The 20,786-nt window shown below is 34.7% G+C and overlaps 1 protein-coding gene across 1 annotated transcript in view; it reads left to right on the plus strand.

The window, feature by feature from the left end:
• The window catches only part of TRHDE (thyrotropin releasing hormone degrading enzyme), a 396,268-nt gene that overhangs the window by 205,834 nt on the left and 169,648 nt on the right, over positions 1–20,786 (plus strand). Inside the window, exons 4-5 of the mRNA XM_059936534.1 lie at positions 6,963–7,117; positions 9,900–10,013. Coding sequence (XP_059792517.1) covers positions 6,963–7,117; positions 9,900–10,013 — 269 coding nt within the window. The remainder of the gene's footprint in view (positions 1–6,962; positions 7,118–9,899; positions 10,014–20,786) is intronic.

The following is a 20,786-nucleotide window of genomic DNA, read 5'->3' on the forward strand; positions in this document are numbered from 1 at the left end:
GTGTGCAGGAGCATCAGCAAAAACATTGAGTGCATATTATGGCCTAATGCTAATTCAGGAGAATGCTAGGAGTTTGAGAACTTAAATGCTAAGCTTGTGAATACAAGTGGTACTGATGAAAATTCTGTTACAGGCTAAAGTATGTAGCTGAAACTAATCTTTTTTGATGGAAATATGCCCAAATAGAAAGTCCATCAGGAGAAAATGTGTTCTGTTTTAAAGCTTTGAAGGACCGATTCACTCTTTTTTTAAAATTTTTATTGGAGTATAGTTGATTTACAATGTTGTGTTAGTTTCAGGTGTACAGCAAAGTGAATCAGTTATACATATACATATATCCACTCCTTTTTAGATTCTTTTCCCATATAGGTCTTAAATTTGGTGGAAATGTATCCAAGGATAGCAAAGATTCAGCTCCTCTTTGTCAAATGAACTTAAAAACCGCCATTCAGTACCTAATCTGTTTGTGAGTAAAAACAACTTCAGAATATGCACTTGAAAGGAAAACGTTGGTTCTCATTTTATAAATACCAGTAATAGATGACTTCTATGAATTTTATCTTGTCAATATTACTATTTCAAATGCAATTTATATTTATTCTAGTCACATGTGGTAATTGTCAGAGCAAGGAGTTTTATTTTTTAATACTTAAGCATGAATGCTTATGTAAATAGTATCTTCAAGTGCCAGTCATGGCATAATCAAAACACAACTTTTTTTTTTTAACCTGCTATACCTTTAAAACTTATTTAGGGTCCCTGAATAATAAAATGGGACTGTCTTATGACATTTTTTTTTAAAGTTTGTTCTTAGGTAGGTCCTGTATTGCTTTACATCATAAGCAACATTTTCAATTCAGAAATCAGAATGCCTAGCATAACACATTAGCCAACATTTCATCTTTGTTAGAAGACAAGATTCCTCCTCTCTCAAGCTAAGGCCTGTCATGAATCTGATTCCCCAAGGTGAGGATGAACTGGAAAGATCCCAAATAGCGATGGCATTGATTTATCATGTTTTGTGCTTAGAACTAAGTGCTTTAAACGGACCATCTCATTGAATCTTCACAACAAGCTGCAAGGAAGTTATCCCCGCGTTATCAATGAGGGGATGGAAGCTGAGAGAGATTGAACAATTTGTTTGAATTTCCGTAACCAGTAAATGTTAGACCTGGGTTTGGATCCCAAACAGTGTGCACTCTAAAGCTCCAACTTTTAACTGCTGTGTCTACTGCCCTCTGCCAAGAAGGGCAGGGTTGCAGTGCTGGGAAGGTAACTTGGATTGTGATTGAGGTGCTGCTAGGACACAGCATGGAAGATAGTATTGAGGCTGAAATTTAAAGGGTGAAGGAAACAGAAGGAAGAGTTAGTGCATAAGTCTGGGGATTTGAGAGCAGGATAGATCTGGGGTGGAAGAGCCAGGGCAAAGTTCAGAAAGTGTCTGTCAATCTGGAAGGAGTGCCTCTGAGTGATACTTAGCAGAGAAGTTTAAAGGAGCAGAAGAGCACTTCACACGGCAAACAGTGAAACCATGGAACTGATGACCAGAACTGCAGAATTTCATGTTCTTTCTTGGATGGAACTTGGTAATGGTTATGTATCTGTTTGGTTTGTGACATCAGGCAAAACTAGTTGTAAGCTATATTCAGCATGACTTGTCATCGGAGGGGAAATGATTCTGGACAACAAACTCTGCTGATCTGTGAGCTCAGAATCTGACTGTGGCAGGGAGGAGAGGCCTGATATTGCACATGGTTTTTTTGCTAGTGGTTATTTAATAATGTAGAATACATTAAAGTCTATTTCTAGTTTATGAAGTTATACATCAGAACATTGCCCCTAATGCTGGAAACTGGATTTCAGTTTGTATGTATTATGAGGCCCTGCTTGATGATTCTTTGAACATTTCCACGTGGTTTCAGGGTTCCTTTTAGCATGGTGTTGTTAGGGTAGTGGGACATTTTTCTTGGTGACTGACCTTCCCCAGAGTCCAAAAGAGGAAGCTGCAAAGCTTTCTTAAGGTTTAAGCCAGATTACAGGGGAGAGGATTATTCTAGAAGGAATAGTACATTAGTGGCTGTGGAGGGGGGACTATCAATTAACAGTCTACTACTAAGATGCTTAGGTATTTTCCTCTGGAGCTCAAAGAGAGCTATCTGGGCATGTGGGTGGTGACAGATGACATTGGAGTGGGTGAGAACACTCAAAGAAAACTAGTAGAATGAGTTAAAACACATACACACACACACACACACAGATGGAAATCCTAGAACTCTGGTTTTCAAAAATCAGAAGATGACAAGAAAATAAAAACAAACAAACAAGAACAAAAACAACACGAAGAAAGGCTAATCTGAGAAGTGGAGGAGAAACACGGATATCTTTCTATGACAGACCCTAATTAGTAGTGTGATAAATCTCGGCAGTATCAAAAAAGTAAGAATTCAGAGGTCTCCATGAGATTTTGTGCTCTTAGTTAGTGAGAGCTGTTTCAACATAGTGTTAAAGATAGAAAGTAAATTCTAGTGCACTGAAGGGAACAAGTAGAGAAAGTCAGATTTTTATGGTGATTTATGTAATCACATTCACTAGTATTATATGAATATTTGTTATCTGCCTATAGTTTTAGGACTAGCATAATTAATTGGGAGCAGACTCCTATGCATAATTTTATCCAGGATTTTCTTTAAATTTCCAAGTAAATTTGACTCTGAAACATTTGAGTTTTCTTACTTCTCTTTTCAAGGCATATTAAAGAGTTGTGGTTGCACAGGTTAATGCATATAGCCTCATGACAAATTATTTGGCAAAAATTGAAACAATTTAATTCATTGTAAATAAATCTTATTATCTTCAAAGTTAAGCAAAAGAACATTTCAGTTACTGAAGATATTAACAGCTTCATTGAGGTATAGTGACATGCAGTATGCTGCACATATGTGAAGTGTAAAATTTGATGTTTTAAGATATGTATACACCCATGAAATCATCACCATAATAAGCCTATCCATCACCCCCAAAAGTTTCCTGTTGCTATTTTTTAAATTTATTTTTTAATAAATAAATTAAAAGTATAGGTGATTTACCATGCTGTGCCAATCTCTGCTGTACAGCAAAGTGACTCAGTTATACACATAGAGACATTCTTTCCTGTTGCTATTTTTAATCCCTCCTATCTGTGTCCCCAGGTGACTACTGATCTGCTTTTTGACATTATAGATTAATTTGCATTTTCTAAGATTTTATGTAAGTGACATGAATAATACAACATATGTATTTTTTCTTCCTTTTTACTCAGTATAACTATTCTGGGGCTCATCCATGTTGTTGCACGTATTGATAGCTCATTTCTTTTTATTGCTGAACAGCATTTTGTTGTATGGATATACCACACATTATCCATTCATCTATTGATGGACATTGGAATTATTTCCAGTTTGGGCGTATTGGAAGTAAACTGTTATGAACATTTGTGTACAAGTCTTTATGTAGATATATGCTTCCTGAAGGTGTTCTTAAAATATAGAACTGTTCATGAGATAAAAGTATAGAGCAGAGAGACACAGTTAAATTATCCCTCAGTAGTTGTTAGAACAAAATCCAAGTTTCTTCAGTACTTTGATAGAAGGTTATTATGTCTGTAGTAGCGTAATCTAATTTTTAAAATTTTCTTTTTTTCCCTTCTGCCAGCCATAGACATGGTTCCCTGTATCTATTGTAAAGCCTGTGAGCATCTGAGAAGCTGCCTCCTGTGCTTGATCCCTCTGTGTTTTACTCTGTTCTCAATCACTTTATCTGAATCTGACTCCATTTGCTCAAGAGTCTTTGTCTGGTTGAAGTACAGCTTTGTTACTCAGGTCTGACTTCTCTGCCCTTAGACCTCTGGGAACCAACCTGTCACCAGCTGCCTACTTAGGTCACCATTGCCTGAGATCGTTGGCACCAACCTTCAGCTGCCCCCTCACCACACCTGCTTAGGCTGCTAGTCAGGTTTTTGCTGTCTGATGACTGCCCCTGGCTGTACCTTCTTTATTCCAAACTCTTAGACTCGCCTCTGGCCCATGCCTGGAATTTTCTCTCCGTGCCGTTTGAGCCACTCCATATCCCAGTGTGAGGCCTGATTTGTTGACTTAGTCTTGGGGACCTGACTACTCTCGGCTCTTGGAGAACTCCAGCAAACAGAATTGCCTCTGTTTTGCAACAGGCTTGTTCATAAGTCCCCGTGTTGCTACAAGTAAATGGCCCCAGACCTGCTACTGCTATTGCCATCTGCTGGTGGCAGGCAGAGTTGGCGCAATGTTGTTCTATTGCCTAGTTTATTCATATTTAAGGAAGGTCTCAAGGTAAAATCTTAAGCAGAAGTATGTCTATTTGTTATGTACTTGCACTTTGTATAATTCTCACGTCTATATTATTCTCCTTTATATGCTTCAGCCACACCAACCTTCATTCTGTCCAATATGCTAGTCTCATTTCCTCCCTAGGGCCTGTGCATTTTTTGCCCCCTCTTCTTAGAACAATATATCAATACTTCCACAGATCTTCAGACAGCTAGCTTCAACCATTATTCACATCTCAGGTGAGATGTGATTACCTTAGAGATGCCTGCTTTTACCACACTCCACCCATTTCACCCTACCAGTCAATCACTGTCTTACTCTATTATTTTTTGGTAGCATTTATCATTTACTAAATTTCTTTCATTCATTTATTACTTGTTAATTAACCTCCTCTTCCTACACACACCCACAAATAAATATAAGTGCCATGAGAGCAGGGAGCAAGGAGCTTGGATGACAGAAAAAACAATGCTTGTATTGAGCAAAAGAGATGCTCAATAAATACATACTTGTATAAATGAATGCATATAGTACCTCTGTCTGCCTGTCGAAATCCTATTTATCTTTGGAAGTCCAACCCAGATACTATCTCTTTCAAGAACTTCTCCAACTAAATCTGTTTTCTCTCTCTTTCACAAGACTTTTTATTCTTTATTTATTTTTTCTGTTAAGCTGTCATGTTTCCATGTAGTGGATACAGGGGCCATACTTGACTTATCTTTAGTCCATAGGTCAGAAGCACAGGTAACAACCTGGGCTTGGGACTGGCTTTTGAAGTAGGGATGGAGAGTGCAGTGTTGTAGGACTGAACCCTTAACCTGTGGAATCTGATTCTTTGGGTAGATGGTATTGGAATTGAGTTGAATACTGGGTCACTCTGTTGGAATCCAAGAATTACTTATAGATGGTGTGGGACAAACCCTCCCACGTCCCCACCCCACATGCACACATGTTGAAATTGGCTCCAGGAACCTAAGAGACTGTCCCTCATTCCTTCTTCCTTCTTTCTTTTCTGAAGCAATCATAATTCTGAATCTGGTGTTTATCATTCCTATATGTGTGTGATTGTGTGTGCATTTTACCATGACTGTCTGAGTATATGTGTGAATGTGTGAGTATCCATTTGCAATCTATGGTACTATTCTGCTTGCTTTTAAGTAGTATATGGTAAGGGTCATTCTACACCTTATTTGTTCCCTCAACATTATGTTTTTCAGATTATCCGTGTTGATACATGTAGTGTTAGAATCTAGTGGTAAGACTATTTCAGTGGTTGTATGGTATTCCTTTTTAGAATTATTTCACAGTTTCTTTGTCAATTATCTTGGTGGAAGGCTTGTAGTTTTCTCTTTTCACTCTTACGAAGAATACTGCAGGAAACATTTTTGTACCATTATTTTATTAGCATCCTAGGGAGTTAGTCCAGGGTTTACATGGGGAAGTGGAGCCAGGTTGCCTGGGTTCGAATCCTTACATTGCCGCCTTCTAGCTTTCCCAAGCAGCATTGAGCACCAGCTATATTCAGTCCTTCTGCACGTGCATGCCCTACCTCAGCCCCTGGCAACAAGTTGTCAGCTTGGCTTAGATGCCTTTGGCTCTGGTGGACCCTGCTGGATCCAGTTCCCAAATGCCACTGCCCGTGGCTTCACATGTAATCACTGCTTTGCATTTATGTACCATTTCTGGTCCATGGAGAGGTTTATAGAGGTTTATTTTCAAGCCTGGAGATGATTTGCAGTTTTTCCTTTTAATATTTTACTTATCATTGCTATGTGTTTGAGCAGAGGGAGTGCATCAAAGCATGTACTTACTGTGTCACCTTAAGCAAACGTTGATAATACCTCTACAACCTTTTAAAATAAGCACAAATCTTAGAATCATCTAATCATAGATTTTCGGAGCTGGAAGGGATTTTAGAGATCATGATGTCCAATAACCTTATTTTATAGGTGAGAGAATTGTGGTCTTGAGAAATTAAAGTGATTTACTGATGTCATATATTTAATTAATGGTGGAGACAGGACCAGAACCAGAGTCTGCAGGTTCCCTCAATAGTCCTTTTGACACTACATCTACTTTTTTAGTTTTCTCTATCTGAGCTATATTTACATGTAATATTTTATTTTTAACAGAACTCAAAAAATACATTAGAATTAAGCAATTAGAAATATGACATGTCAGATTTTTAAACTGATGTGAGACGTTTTCTTTTGAACAATATTGAGGTAAAAGCAAGAGTACAGCATTTACTGCACTGAGCTGAATATATTTTCATTAGAAGGCACAATGCCTTTTGACTCTGTAGATTCCCGCTGCATTTGGTTTCCTTGACTTTCTGCAACTTATTAGGATAGGCCCATCAATACTGGTGCTGATACTTCCAACCTTCTACCGCACTGGGTCTGAAAATGAACTGTGATGGATGGATATGGCCAGCATTGACAGTGATAGCCTATATTTCTGCTGTCACGTAGAAATGGCAGGTAGTTTAATTTAGAAAAAAAAATTACTGAGAAAGAGCAAGTATTTCTTCTAATTAGGATTTCTGGACTTTTGTCGGATATGAATTTAGAATCTGACATGTTTGTTAAAGCCTTTGGAATTGTTTTATTCTATTTCTAGATCTTTTAGCTGTGCCTAAGCACCCGTATGCTGCTATGGAGAACTGGGGACTAAGTATTTTTGTGGAACAAAGAATACTGCTGGATCCCAGTGTTTCATCTATTTCTTATTTGCTGGATGTCACCATGGTCATTGTTCATGAGATATGTCACCAGGTATGAGAAAAAGGATCAGGTGTAAGTATAATTGCAAACTATCGAGAACGTAGAATGATTTCAGATACTTAGATTAGGAGCTAAGTTATTCTCCTCCCAATTAAGTTTTAATGGTATAGAGCACCGTGTAGTTCTTTTTGGAAGATAGGTTGTCCTTCTCAAATGACAGCACAAATGAAAGCAAACACACGGATCATCTTGAATAAGTAACTGTCATTCAGTTTAGTGGAGGAGTGAGATGGCACTGCTACCCAGCAGCCTCTTTGGAGACCCTATCCACTCACTATTCTTTGTCAACCTTGCTCTATTTTCTTGTGATTATTGGTGTGTATATATGGGGAGTGCAGTGATGGCAATGATTTATTGCATTGCTGAAAGATGCAGCTGAGTTTTGTGTACATGTCAAAATTTGCTTTTGCTGAAATCAATTTGTTATTCCCCTTCTCCCATCACACAGACACTTAGGAAGTCTTTCACTAACTCCGCGACAGCCTCTTTGTTCTCAAATGATTGATATTTTTTTGTCTTGGCATGTTGAGAAATTCGTATGTAAATTAGCCAGCTTTATCGTGAAGCTAAGATAAAATTAATTTCATTTTGATTTTATGCACTTTCTTACAATGAGCAGAAGATATTACAGAGATTTCACAATGCTTATTAGAATCTCGATTCTAGTGAAAAAAATAACTGAAAATAAACGTTCGTGCTAATAAAAAGCAATCCTTGTCCTGATTACCAGAAACTATGGATAGTTTTTAAGTGGAAACACCAGAAGTCTCAGTGTGATACTGTACAACTTCAATTTGTTACCAACCCAAAATCTTTGTAAAAAGCTTGGAAACCTTAAGAAAGAGTGAGGTGGAAAACGTTGTCAGTAAAAGAGGCTGAACAGCTAAATGATAATACATGAATAGGGACTTCATGCTAAATTGTTCTAGGCCATATGACCACTTACCTATATGTCAGCCTTTTGCAGTGAACCTGTAGATGTTTGTACCTGTCATGCTGGTCAGCTTGGGCATGTGTTCCTTGCTGCAGAGACTTAAGGGGATCCATTGCAGAGATAACCAGGGCTCCTCTATTGTGCTAAAAATGGTTTCCAGCTAAACATACAATTCTTTGACGCAAATCAATGTCCTTTTTGAACGTTCCTAGAAACGAGTTACATGTAGAGTTCTGTTGAAATAAGAACACACTGATAATTGTTTCTAGAACTGGATTTCATTTGTTCCAGATTCTCAGTTACTTTCTTGTTCTAGCTTAGTAGTGCTCGGCTACTTACTATGAGGAAATGAGCCAGAAGCTGGGAGAAACACATAATAATTTCCACTATCATTGCCAAATTATTTTCTACATTACCGTTTCTCCTCACCTATTTATTGTCACAATTCTTAAGACAGGCTTTCAATTTAAGGGAGAAGAAACATTACTTTCTGATCAAGAACAGAAAATGTTTTAAATATCATTTGTTTTGTGGCCATCAGCATATTCAGAGTTATCTCTTATTTGTATTTCTATTAGAGATCCTCTTGAGTAAGTGATACTTTATTAATATTGAAATGCTCAGCCGCCAAGCTCTTTCCTCTAGCTCCTAAAGCTGTAAAGCTATGATCTGATACTTGTCTGACTGCCTTTTCCTTCTGCTTCTTAAATAACTCACTCCCACTTAGAGTCTTCACACTAAGGGTTACTTACAAATGCCTATAATCCTCTTGCCTAAGGCTTTCTCATGGCTCCTTATCATTAAAGTCTGAGCTCAAATGTCATCTGCTTAGAGAGAATCTTTTTGTTTTTACAGTCTAAAGTGACCCATCCCCCATTCCTATTGCACTTTAATAAGATCTGAAATTGTATTGTTCATTTGCTTATTTTTTACTTTCTATCTCACCTCATTGTCCCTTCCTCCACAATAAAGTGTCAGCTGCCTGAGAAGGGACATTGTCTGAGTTTTCATCATTAAATCCCAAGTCTGGAGGATAGTTCCCGCATATAATGTTTTTTTGTTGTTGTTGTTTTGTTTTTTAATGAAAAAAGAATTCCTTTAAGCTTTGGTGAACTCAGCAAGGATTTCAGAGTTATGTATCCTGATCTAATCAAAACACCAATTATAAATTACAACATTATTTTCCTGAAGGGATCTTAGAGATTTTTTTGGTCCAACCCTCATTATCATAGAATCATGGAGAGTCAGGTGTGCACGAGCATCTTAAAGCCCTTATTAGTTCCTTCAATCAGCCGATGTCGTCTGTGAATTGCCTCTGCCACTGGAAGGCGCTGCTTCAGTACTTCCTGTGATGAGCTCACCACTTCTCGAGGTAGTATTTTCCATCTTCATCCATTTCAGTCTGTTAGAGGGTCTCCTGCATTTTTAGCAATGTCTACCAATCTACAACCCTAATTTCCATCCATTAGTACTGATTTGTCCCCTGTAGGGCCATAAGACCCAAGCCTTTTCTTCTTCTATATACTAGGTCTTCAAATATTCGAAGACAGCTGTTGTCAGTTTTTTTACCCTGAGCCCTTTCTTCTCCAGGTTAAATTTTCTTGTTGTGTTCCTTGAACATTTTATCTTTGTTCTTCCCTGAATGCATTTATAGAAAATTAGTGTCATCCAAGTAGTCAAATAAATCAATGGTGTTGCCACAACGTATTTTAAGATCACAAAATCAATTGGGGAATGAATTCCAGTTGTGATAATCATAGTTTAAAACATTTAATTTTAGATAAAATAATTCTGGGATAGATGCGATTTTATCTGATGCCCATTCATTTGTCACGGCAGTGGTTTGGTGACCTCGTGACTCCTGTGTGGTGGGAAGACGTGTGGCTGAAGGAGGGATTTGCTCACTACTTTGAGTTTGTTGGTACAGACTACCTCTACCCCGGCTGGAACATGGTAAGTGCACTTTTTAATTGTTTGGAACTCTAAGTGGAAGGTTGATCCTGTGTTACATTGGGCTTATCTTATCATCAGACGTGACTGAAAATACCAACTGATGCATGAAAAAAAAAAATTAGCTATCCAATAAAGGAAAAGTAACCCAAAATGTAAACAGTAGTATTCCAAAAGATTTTGTTGTTTATTAGAACTAAATAGAATCTGATTGGTTATACGCTGATTTCAAAATGGTACAAGTTTTCTAACTAGAAATATTTTAGATTGCAGTATTTGATAACAAAGATAAATTATCCCTTAAAATAGAGAAGGTAATAGTAATCAATAAATTATATTTTAAGTGTATAGGATGTTTCAATATATAGAAAAATGAGAACTTAATATTTCTTCAATGTGATGAACTCAAAAATTAGCTAAAATTTTTGATGCATTATTGCTGTTTTTACTTTAGGATTAAATGATTTAATAAGAGGTTACTATAAAGAGTTGTACACATTATACCCATACCTGTACATCTGACCTGAAGTAGGATTTGTTGTACCTTAAGCAGTGATGTTCTAGAACATCCTAGAAGAAAAAGTGGAGGGAGGGTATGATTTCTATATGTCATTTAATGTAAGTTTTTCATTTGGTATAAGCTTCCATTAATCAGTAAGTGACTATGTTATTATGGAGTAGAACCCAGGGTATATGTTGTTTGGGAACTTGAATTTTAAATTTATTTTAAGTGGCACTATGTAAAAGTTGCAAAGTACTGACATTTGTCAACTTCCAGAAGCTCAAAAGCTTTCACCTGTGACATAGCATGAATGATTATATATATTTATTTCACACCACTCTTTTTTGATGTTTAAATTATTATGTGATTATCTAGTTATCTGTCATGATTACAAGTATGATCTGAATAGTATTTAAACCAAGGTAAAATATAAAGATGTCTGTAAGTCATGATATAACTTCTCTACCATAAATTCAGCCAACTCCTGCTGAGTAAGAAAGGTGATCTTACATATCTCAGAAGAAATGTTACAATTGTAATATCATATTGATATGTTTGAATTATCCAGTTTTGCTTATATTTTATAAAGGCAACATGGTTCATTTGCACAAAGGTGTGAGTTAATTTTACTTAGCCTTACGTATCTAGGTATGCATGTATATATTATACAATTTAAAAAATCTTATTTGAACTGTTTTATTATGGCATTAAAATTAATTAAAAATGCCTTTAAAGAACTTTGAAGAAAAATCATCAATACCATCAATATTAATTAATTTTTAAACAAATATGAAATTTGAAAACTGAAATGTTTAAGGATATTGAAATATTCATAAAAATATATTTTGGTTTTTAGTTGACTTTCAACCAAATTTGTTTAAAATTATCATTTAATTTTCACTATGCTGTGGATTATTACTGATTTATAATTCTATTATGTTTCAATATTAAAAGATCTTAGTATTACAAATGGCATGTTACTCATATAGGTAAGCTTTTTCATTTTTTTCAGCTCATTCAGTTATCTATGACAAAATCCTTTCTATTCATCATTATAAAAATACATCTTAGGTTAAAAAGGAATCAACAGAATTATACTAGAGGTGAAAACTGACAGCTTTTGATGGTTTTAGCATGGCAGTGAATCCCAAGGTTCAATGTCCTCATACTGGATTTTGTCTTTGAATAATTTTGTATATTCCTTCATTATCTTTATCAGTTAAGTTATAAATGGAGAACATTTTTATAAGAAATATTGAAAATGAATATAGAGTGTAAATAACACATCTGAGACTTTGTCCTTAACAGAATACATACCATACACTGGAAGTTTAAAAATCTTGGGCTGGTAGGATATTAATCCATATGTTATCATCAAAAATAGGAATTAACGGTGGATTAAACTAAGAAATGAAAGAATAAGGCCCATCACAATTAATTAGGCAATAGTGAAAACAGGTTTTATTATTATGTCTCTTTATGTTCGGATTTTAAAGATTACAAATACTGTCTGATCATTGGCTGCTTTTGCTGTTTTAGTAGTTTTTTCAATTTAGGTTGTACAGTACCTCAATATACTAAATTTATAAAACCTATAAGAAGAGACTCTAAACAAATTCTCCTCCAAGGATCGTTAATATCTTCTTTGCAAACAAAATTTTAGGACTAAGTTAGCCACATAAGTAAGAAAGGATATTAAGTGACTTTAAGGCTGTGTCAGCACTATTTTTCATAATGGCATCAGCAAAAGAGTGAAAGAAATACTAGGAAGAACAAGAGTGATGGCTGTGTTAGCAGTAACTCGTACTGTTGTGATAAGCACAAAAACTCACCTTGGAGAACAAGGCTTGAGCTTCACTAGAACTTAGCCTAAATTAGAAAAACCAGAAGTCAGGCTTGTGTCAGAAGTAAAGAAATTCAGGAAGCTGACCTCTTTTGCGTCTAATCTCAAAAACAGTGCTTTAATTATTTTTAGACACCAAGGCTCAAGCACTGAAATACAATTTCAGTTTGCTAGGGAGATTACTATGACAGTCTACCTTCGATGGAATAGCAATAAGGAAGCCCAGAATTACACTGTATTGTTAAGGAAGCTCTGGTTCTGATTTAGGATAGTATACTTGTGTAGCCTGCTTAACTTTTAGTAAAATCTTAGGTTGTATATATGTGTGTGCATGTGTTTACAGTCAGTTTCTGCTAAAGCAATAATAAGTTTTTACATTAAAAACACTACATGGAATAAAAACTACTATAAAATTTTGTTCCCCAGTAAACTATCAAGTATACCATTTTATAGATATGAGACTTAACAGGTAGTATGATATAAGGTCAGGAAATGGATAGGCAAGAAGAAATTCAGATTCCAAGAAAGGCATTTCACTTCTTTGACTCACCCTTAATATTTGAGAAATGGGGACGATTATACTGACTTGGTAAGCACACATAATTTTTGTGAAGATAAAATAACTTTTGAGGTCTTTGGAATGCATGAACCGCTATACAAATGTGAGTAGGTATCATGGACCTGGAAAATAATAAATGCTCCATTACAAAGGGGCATTGATTTTATGTTTAAATACCCTAACATTTCCAACCCTAGCAATCTATTTTGACACCCTAGATTTCTAACAATTATGTATAGATTACAAGAAGTTTTCTGTAATCTTTGTATCTAGACTCAGTCTCCCCAAATCAATGCTTATCTATATTGGCAATGTGGACTATTCTATAGGAACATAAGCCTTATATCATGTTTCATTCATCAAACAGAAGTGTCAAGATCAGCAGAAGCAACTTCTTCAGCTCAGGGCTGGGGTTAGATTTCATAGGTTGAGTAGTCCTTTTGCTTGATGTTATTTGATAAAAGTTGGTTGTTAATGACAACATTATTGGATGATTAAGTTACAGTATGCTGTTGATGGCCATCGAAAGAGAGAAAAGAAGAGACTCATGCTGCCTAGTTACTATTCTTCAACAATTCTTTATCATTTAAGTTTGAAAAAGTCTATGATAAAAGAGCTTTAATACAGGAAAAGGATGAATAGTAAAATGATACCATGAAGAACTCCTTATTTTACAGACCTGGTGCCGATGCAGGCAAAATCATATCCCTTGTGCATATTGCACAGGTTTTCACTATAATTTGTATCTATATGATAGGTGTAACCTTTAATTTCCTGAATGTAGCCTTGTAAGGACATACTTGCTATAATGAGAATTATTCAACATGAGTGTATGTTCTTTTATTAAATAATTTGGGATGCTAAGGAGGTTTACACAGCAATAACTTTATGCACTGATAAATTCTGCAGACTGGGAATTCTTCCTACATTTTTATGAGGGCACATACCTGGGCATAAAGATTACTATTAATAGAGAATCGTGCAACTAAACTTCATTATGCTAAATACTTAGGATATCTCAAAGTGTATTGCCCAAAACTTTGATAAATGTTCTCAATTGTTTTTATCATGGGCAGGACTAAAATAGTAAAAATGAATTCTGCCATTAGACTCAGTATCATTTTAATGTGCTCCAACAAAAATTGCCTGCTAAATTTAATAGGCATTGCAATAAAATTACCTTTACTTCTTAGATTATTTTGGTTTTATTCAAAAAGAAGTTGAGAAAATCATTGGTAAACTGAAATAGATACAGAGTTTATTGAATTCAATTTTTTTTCCAGTTTAAATGTAAAGATATACTGCTTAATTATTCTAAACAATAATAAACACTCTACTACTCAAGAGAAGGAAAAATAGAAAATTAGAGAGAGAAAAAATTGTTTTGGTTAATATTTTACTTGTTCAGCTATTCATGTCTTAAGTCCATCTTTGATTTAATGTCTGTAGGGAAAAAAGCTTTCACATGCTTTTCAAAGTTAGTTAATATACATTTCAACAGTAGTTGGTACATTGGTACTATTGCCTATGATTCATCAATATCAAAATATATTTGCCCAGGAGGGCTATGTTGTCAAAGATAGACCATTTGGAAATTAAATATTTATTTTAGAATCTTTCTTTATAAATACTGAATACCAAATAAATGTGTATATGTATATACACATACATCATATATATGTGATTTTCCATAGAGTTGTATATTGTCTATTATGATAAAAAATCCACATATAGTATTCTACTCCTGAGAAATCAGTAAATTAGAAGGTGATCCAATTGTTTTCAACTGGTAGATGATATTTTATTCTCAGATGACTGACATATTGAATGTGAACCTTTTAAAAGCTTCTTATGGCTGGTCCCAAGGGTCTGTGGTATTTTTGATCCTTCTCAGTAGCTTCAAAGTGACATTTACATTGAAAGACTAGAAGAAAAGTAGGAGTGCTCGCTTGGGTCTCCTGGGGGTCACGGTCTTCAAAATAGACTTCTTCTTTATGCTTTCCCTTTACTCTTCCCTCCAAACCCCTCTGCAAGTCATTTCTCTTTGTGCTGAAAACATCAACTTTTGTTTTTTAAAGAAGAGAAAAAAATTTTTTTCTCATTTGAGAGGACCTGGGGAGCTGTAGCCTTCTATTCTGGGAGAATGGGTTGCTTTTTCCTTATCATTAGTTGTTAGAAAAGTTTGGGGCTTTGGTGGACAATAGGCCTATAACAAACACAAAGAAAGTCCACAGGGGAAGTAAGAGCTGCAAAGAGAACAGCAGCTGGTACCATTAGAGGAAAGGGTCTCATAGAATTCAGGTCTGAATTCTGAGTAAATATAGGAGGAGTTCTGAGGTGCATAGGCCCAATGCATTGAGAATGAGACTAACACTCAGAGTATACAAATTAGGATAATCCAAAAAAGGATGTCCATGTTAAGAATCAGCCCAGAGACTTGGGTTCTAACTAATGGTGACTGAAGAGATACCAAGAATTTCTAGCAAAGAAGAACAGTGAAAACAGGAAGTGCACCTGTTATACTAGCGTGTTAAAATAATTCTCACTAAGGCTAATACAATAACTAATTGGGTTAATATTTTCTCATTTTAGGACTCTGTGCTTTATACAAGCGATCTTACTGATGCTCTGGTAACCCTGTTATGAATATCTATTATAATGAATAAGGCCAGTCATTTGTTAACTGTTGATGCACATTAACTGACTTAGAAATTTTATGGCACAAATATATTTTTGAGGATAAAACAACAGTTGAAGTATTTCTAATATATTCATACATTTGTTTTGTCTACACTTACAGTTCTTATATAAGAATCAAGACATTGTTGGCTTCACAGTTGTTTGGGAAATTGAAACTTGAAAAGCTTGTTATCAAGGTGTGTTAAGTCTCAGAAAATGTAAATCTGCTTCATTTACTGCTTCAAATGGAAGATCAGGTTTTATTAAGTAAGATATCTTTAGAAAGGGAAGAAAAAGCAAACATAATTCATTCATATTCACATATATTCACATATACTTCTATACATTCAGGTACATGTCTAGGAGGTTCTTCTTAGTCACATTACCTCATTTTTTTTTTTTTTTTTTTTTTGTACTATGTGAATTTTTAAAATTTAAAACAAAGCTGCAAATTGAAATTTCATGTATGTTCTTAAAGGATGACTTTTTAAAAAACCATTTATATTCAGAAAGACACTAAGTGTTTCAGGTTTTGTATATTTTAAACTTGGAGATAAAAGATAAATGAGCATTCCCTTCAGAATAAAGTATTTCTTCCGAAGACTGTGTTCAGGTTTGCATGGTGTCAAGGTCTTTCTGCATTTCCTTAGGAATTTCAAAAGCAACCAATAAATTGACAGGATTAGACACTTCCTAGGAAGAAAACTCTTCTGAACCTGGAGCCTAACAATAATGCAAGGTTGTCCTTTCTCACATCTAGAAATAATGTAGGAAAAGTTAACCCATTCATTCCCTTTTTAGGTAAGAGCAGTTTGCAAGCAAAATATTCCAACTTGCTAAAAATGGTCAGTCATCACTTGATGAACAAAAAAATTGATGATGCCAAAAGTTTATATCAAAATGATGAAATGTTCTGTTAGACATCATTGTTCTCAAATACTTACGATTTGCAATAGCAGATTATACCAGTTTAATCTGTCCCTTTTACCACGCTTGGTAAAAACGTTTATCTTCTTATGATAACATGAATTGTTCAACACTTGATATCATTCAGTATCATCTCAGATATGTTAAAGAGAATTTGCTTTGCAAAATCTGTAACATGAACACAACCAAAAAGGAAAGCTGGGGACTAAGAGGGCAACCAAAGAATAATTCATTAATTTTCTAATTATTAATCATCCTTAACCAGGCAGCTCTATGCTTTAAAAGATATTAGAACACACTCATTTCTAAGCAAGGAGTGACGGTCTCAGTCCATAACACTTTATGGGACTTTTTTTTTTTTTTTCCATTTCATCAAGGTTACTTTAACACCCTTCAGATGTTGCTAGACAAGGATGTGATAAATGAAAGTAGTGAGTTCAAGTTATATGAGTCAAAAAATATAAAGGAGTTTCCTGTCAAGAGAAAGCAAAAAGCAATAATTTGAGGTTGATGAAGATTTTGCTTCAATTACTCCAGTAACACTTGCAATAATAAAGACTTACATAGCATTTACTGTGTACCATTAAACACTTTACATATGCTAATTCGCTGTGAAATAGAGTAAGACCTTCGGATAGGTATCTTGAGAGTAGGCATCTTTGCTGTCATTTTTCTTAAGAGTCTGAGAGTGTAGTAATGTCTAGACTACCATACAGGCCACCACTCAGGCAGCTGTCTTCAACCATGAATCCAAAAAGATGATTTGGGGTAGAACATGTTTTGACACTGAGCTGAATAACCTCTGTGGATCTACCGTTCACAGATTTAAGTAAGCCCCTTTTGAAACTATTTATATTTTTAGCTTTTTACCTTTCCCTGGGACGAATGAAATAAAATTCTTTCTAATGATTGGAGTGTTATCTTTGTCATATTTGTCTTTAAAAATGAAGATATGTGGGGATGCTTTCTTTTCTCTAAGAACCTACTTCAAATCCACCTGCGTCCAATTAACTCCTTTAATCATTTAAAATTTTCTCAAGATTTTTACAGTTCAATGATGTCTTTCCTGAGTGCTGTTAACATTAATTTTATATAAACTAGTTTGATGGATTGCTGCCACTTTTTTGCCATTCCATTCAGTTATACATTTCATTCATTCTGTTTAATTAATTCATTCAAAGAATTATCAAGTACCCAAAATGAGACATTCATTTTGCTAATTTCTATGGAATAAACCTCATGGCTTATTAGCAGAGACCTGCTATATATCAGCTTCTTATACACACTGTATCTTATCTTTAGTGTGGTGGTTTCAGTTAGAAGGTGTGGGTAGATTGTGGAATTTTTTTTTTTTTTTCTCTTAGTTGACCAACCATGCCTCTGTCAGAAGTTGTTTTGTTTATGCAGTAGCTCAACAACACAGATCCATAATCTCAATCAGACTGTTCATATTCATAGATATGTTTGGAAAATAAAATTTAGCATAGTAAGCCTCAGAGGATTAGCCAAATAATGGAACAGGAAGAAAATTTAGCTACCTATTATTATTTTTATATTACATGGATCAAACATGTTCTCTAATATTTGCTTAGATTTACAGTAGCTATTTATTTTTATTTAGAATTTGAGTATCTTTCTGCTCAGTTAAGTTCTGTTCTTTCCCTAAGCTTCTCAGCTTTGCTTGGAAGATAAGTGCTTTAAAAAAAATATTTCTGTACTTTTGGTTGTAGTGGTGCTTGTGGTGATGGTGCGATGTTTTCATCTATTTATTATTTATTTCCCAAGTTTTCTGATTAAAGAGAAGGTTAGTTTGATTGCTCCTAAAGAGCAAAACTTGGCATTAATTACATTCTCTTCCCGACTATCCACTCGATCAGTCCAATGTGAAGGACGTTAAACACAATACAATGTTGGAGATGACTAATTAAAAATAAAAACTCTCCGTGTTTCTTTGTCTTACTTTTTAAGACCATAAGGTGCTTTTCTTGGAACCTTTGGCTTCTTCTGAGAGATGATGGTTTATATCACTTCCTAGGCCTGAAAATGATTTGGCTTCTCACAACAAAATGATATTATTCTATTAGTGGTTAAGCATTTTGCTGGCATTTAGGGCCCCTAATTTACAAAATATTTCCAGGGATTAATCTATATTGACGCACTCATTTTTCATTATGTAACAAACATTTTTTGGACGCCCAGTCTTTGCAAGTATCTCTGTTAGAGACGGGGAACACACATGAGTATGGACACCAGAGTCCTCAGAGTCTCATAGATCTATTTTACCAATTAAGTTAAATTATTTTTTGTCAGAGTAATGATACTTTACAGTTTCCTAGAATGAATCGATTCCTTATTTCTACCTATCCCGTGGATTAATTTTTTTTTTTTTTGGCCGCACTGTGTGGCATGCAGGATCTTGGTTCCCTGACCAGGGATCGAACCCATGCCCCCTGCGTAGGGAGTGTAAAGTCTTAACCGCTGGACCACCAAGGAAGTCCCAAATTTTTGACTCTCTTGACACTTAATAGCTGTGTGGTCTTGTTTCTCCATCTTCAAAATATGTATGAAATACCTGTACTGTTTTTGTCACAGAATAGTATTAAAACTCTAAGACATTTTTCTTCTTCTTCTTCTTACTACAAATATTACTATTACTATTAGGTACTTAAGTATAATGGTATTACTCTTAGGGTCCAAAATATGTTTTCCAGTGGAGTATCTTGTGAATCACATATTAAAAATTAATAAGAGCAAAGAAATTGCCTTCACATAATACTTTTGAGTACACCTGTTCCATTTTAGAATGACTTTGGAATGCTAATATTTTAATATTTTTGCACTTTATAAATGGATTGCTAGTCCAGATTTTGCATTTTGAGTAGTAAAGATTTTCTTTGCTAATTTTATAATCCATCTGCAAATGTTATAGTAGCTTACTTTGAGATACAGTAATATATAGGGTCTGGGAATAAATGTGGACTTTCCTTTCTGAATTGGTTAACTTTTTGGGCCATAGTACTCTATGTATTCTGGAGTTGTTTGTTATGAGTTAGTAAATCATTTAAATTTGAAAAAATTAATGCTTTTTATTTTCATTGGAAATATACAGACTTCTGTGATCTGGCAACAAGTGTAAAGTTTTATTTAGCTAGATTATTTGATGAACTGATCATTTATATCACTAAATATTGAAATTAAAGTACAAAAATGTTATTTAATAAATTTCATTATCAAGTTAATAAAAATTTTGTTACAGAATTAAGGTCATTTGAATTATTATTTATTTCATAAATTGAAATTGAAATAACATAAAATAAACTAGCTACTTGGTAATCATGTTAATGACTTCTGGGAGTTGGCTAGCCTATTTTTGGAATTATTCCAGGCCTGAATGGTATAAGAAAGTTTCTATTAGGATTTAAGTAGAAATTGAATCTGTTTAAGATAATTAGTCAGTGTGTGTTTAAAAATACTCTGGATTACATTTTATCAATCAAATATTATAGGGCCTTGTTAGCGTATTATTGATGTGTCTGAAAATATTAGCAACTTCTTGTGATGGATGTGAGAAACAGGTGTGTGAGTATCAAAAAAAAACGGCAAATTTGATTTTATTGAAATGTCTTATCAGCTACTCAAAACAATTAAGCATAGAGATAGAGGAAAAGATTCTTACTGCCAAAGTAGAGAGAGGAGTATTGAAAAGGTGAAGAAGCTTACCTCTCTATGCAGAGGATGCTGAAGTGACATGTACAAGAGTGGGTATGAGTTCATGTTAATTAGCAAAGAAGAGGAAGTAAATCTCCCCCACTAAACAATATGCCTCATCAGTTAAGGACTGTTTATTTACCATCATTTCTCAGCATTTAACCCAAACTATAGCATCTATGAGGAATTCAAATAATAAAATTCTGGTCAAAAGTTAACAAAAAAAAAAGAAATTATGGGCAACAAATAATTTATGAAAGATTATAAGCAGTTTCTATGTCTATATAAGAACTCATTCATTGAAATAAAAAGGATATTGAGCTTAAAAGTATATAAGACTACATTGGATAAGTGTTTGAAGGAAAACAGAAGGAAAAAATGTCAAGAAATCCGAAAAAATATATGATGTGAACATTTTAAGAGGGTTATATAAAAGCACATGGCATATGGTGATTGTTCACAGTGATTTTTTTTGGGCTGTTAGAATCAGAATGAGCTATGTAATTAGACAACCTGTTCATAATTATTACTGTGATTGACATTATTTGAAGCAGATTC

The sequence above is a fragment of the Balaenoptera ricei genome, chromosome 10, assembly GCF_028023285.1.
Source record: "Balaenoptera ricei isolate mBalRic1 chromosome 10, mBalRic1.hap2, whole genome shotgun sequence".
Lineage (NCBI taxonomy): Eukaryota > Metazoa > Chordata > Mammalia > Artiodactyla > Balaenopteridae > Balaenoptera > Balaenoptera ricei.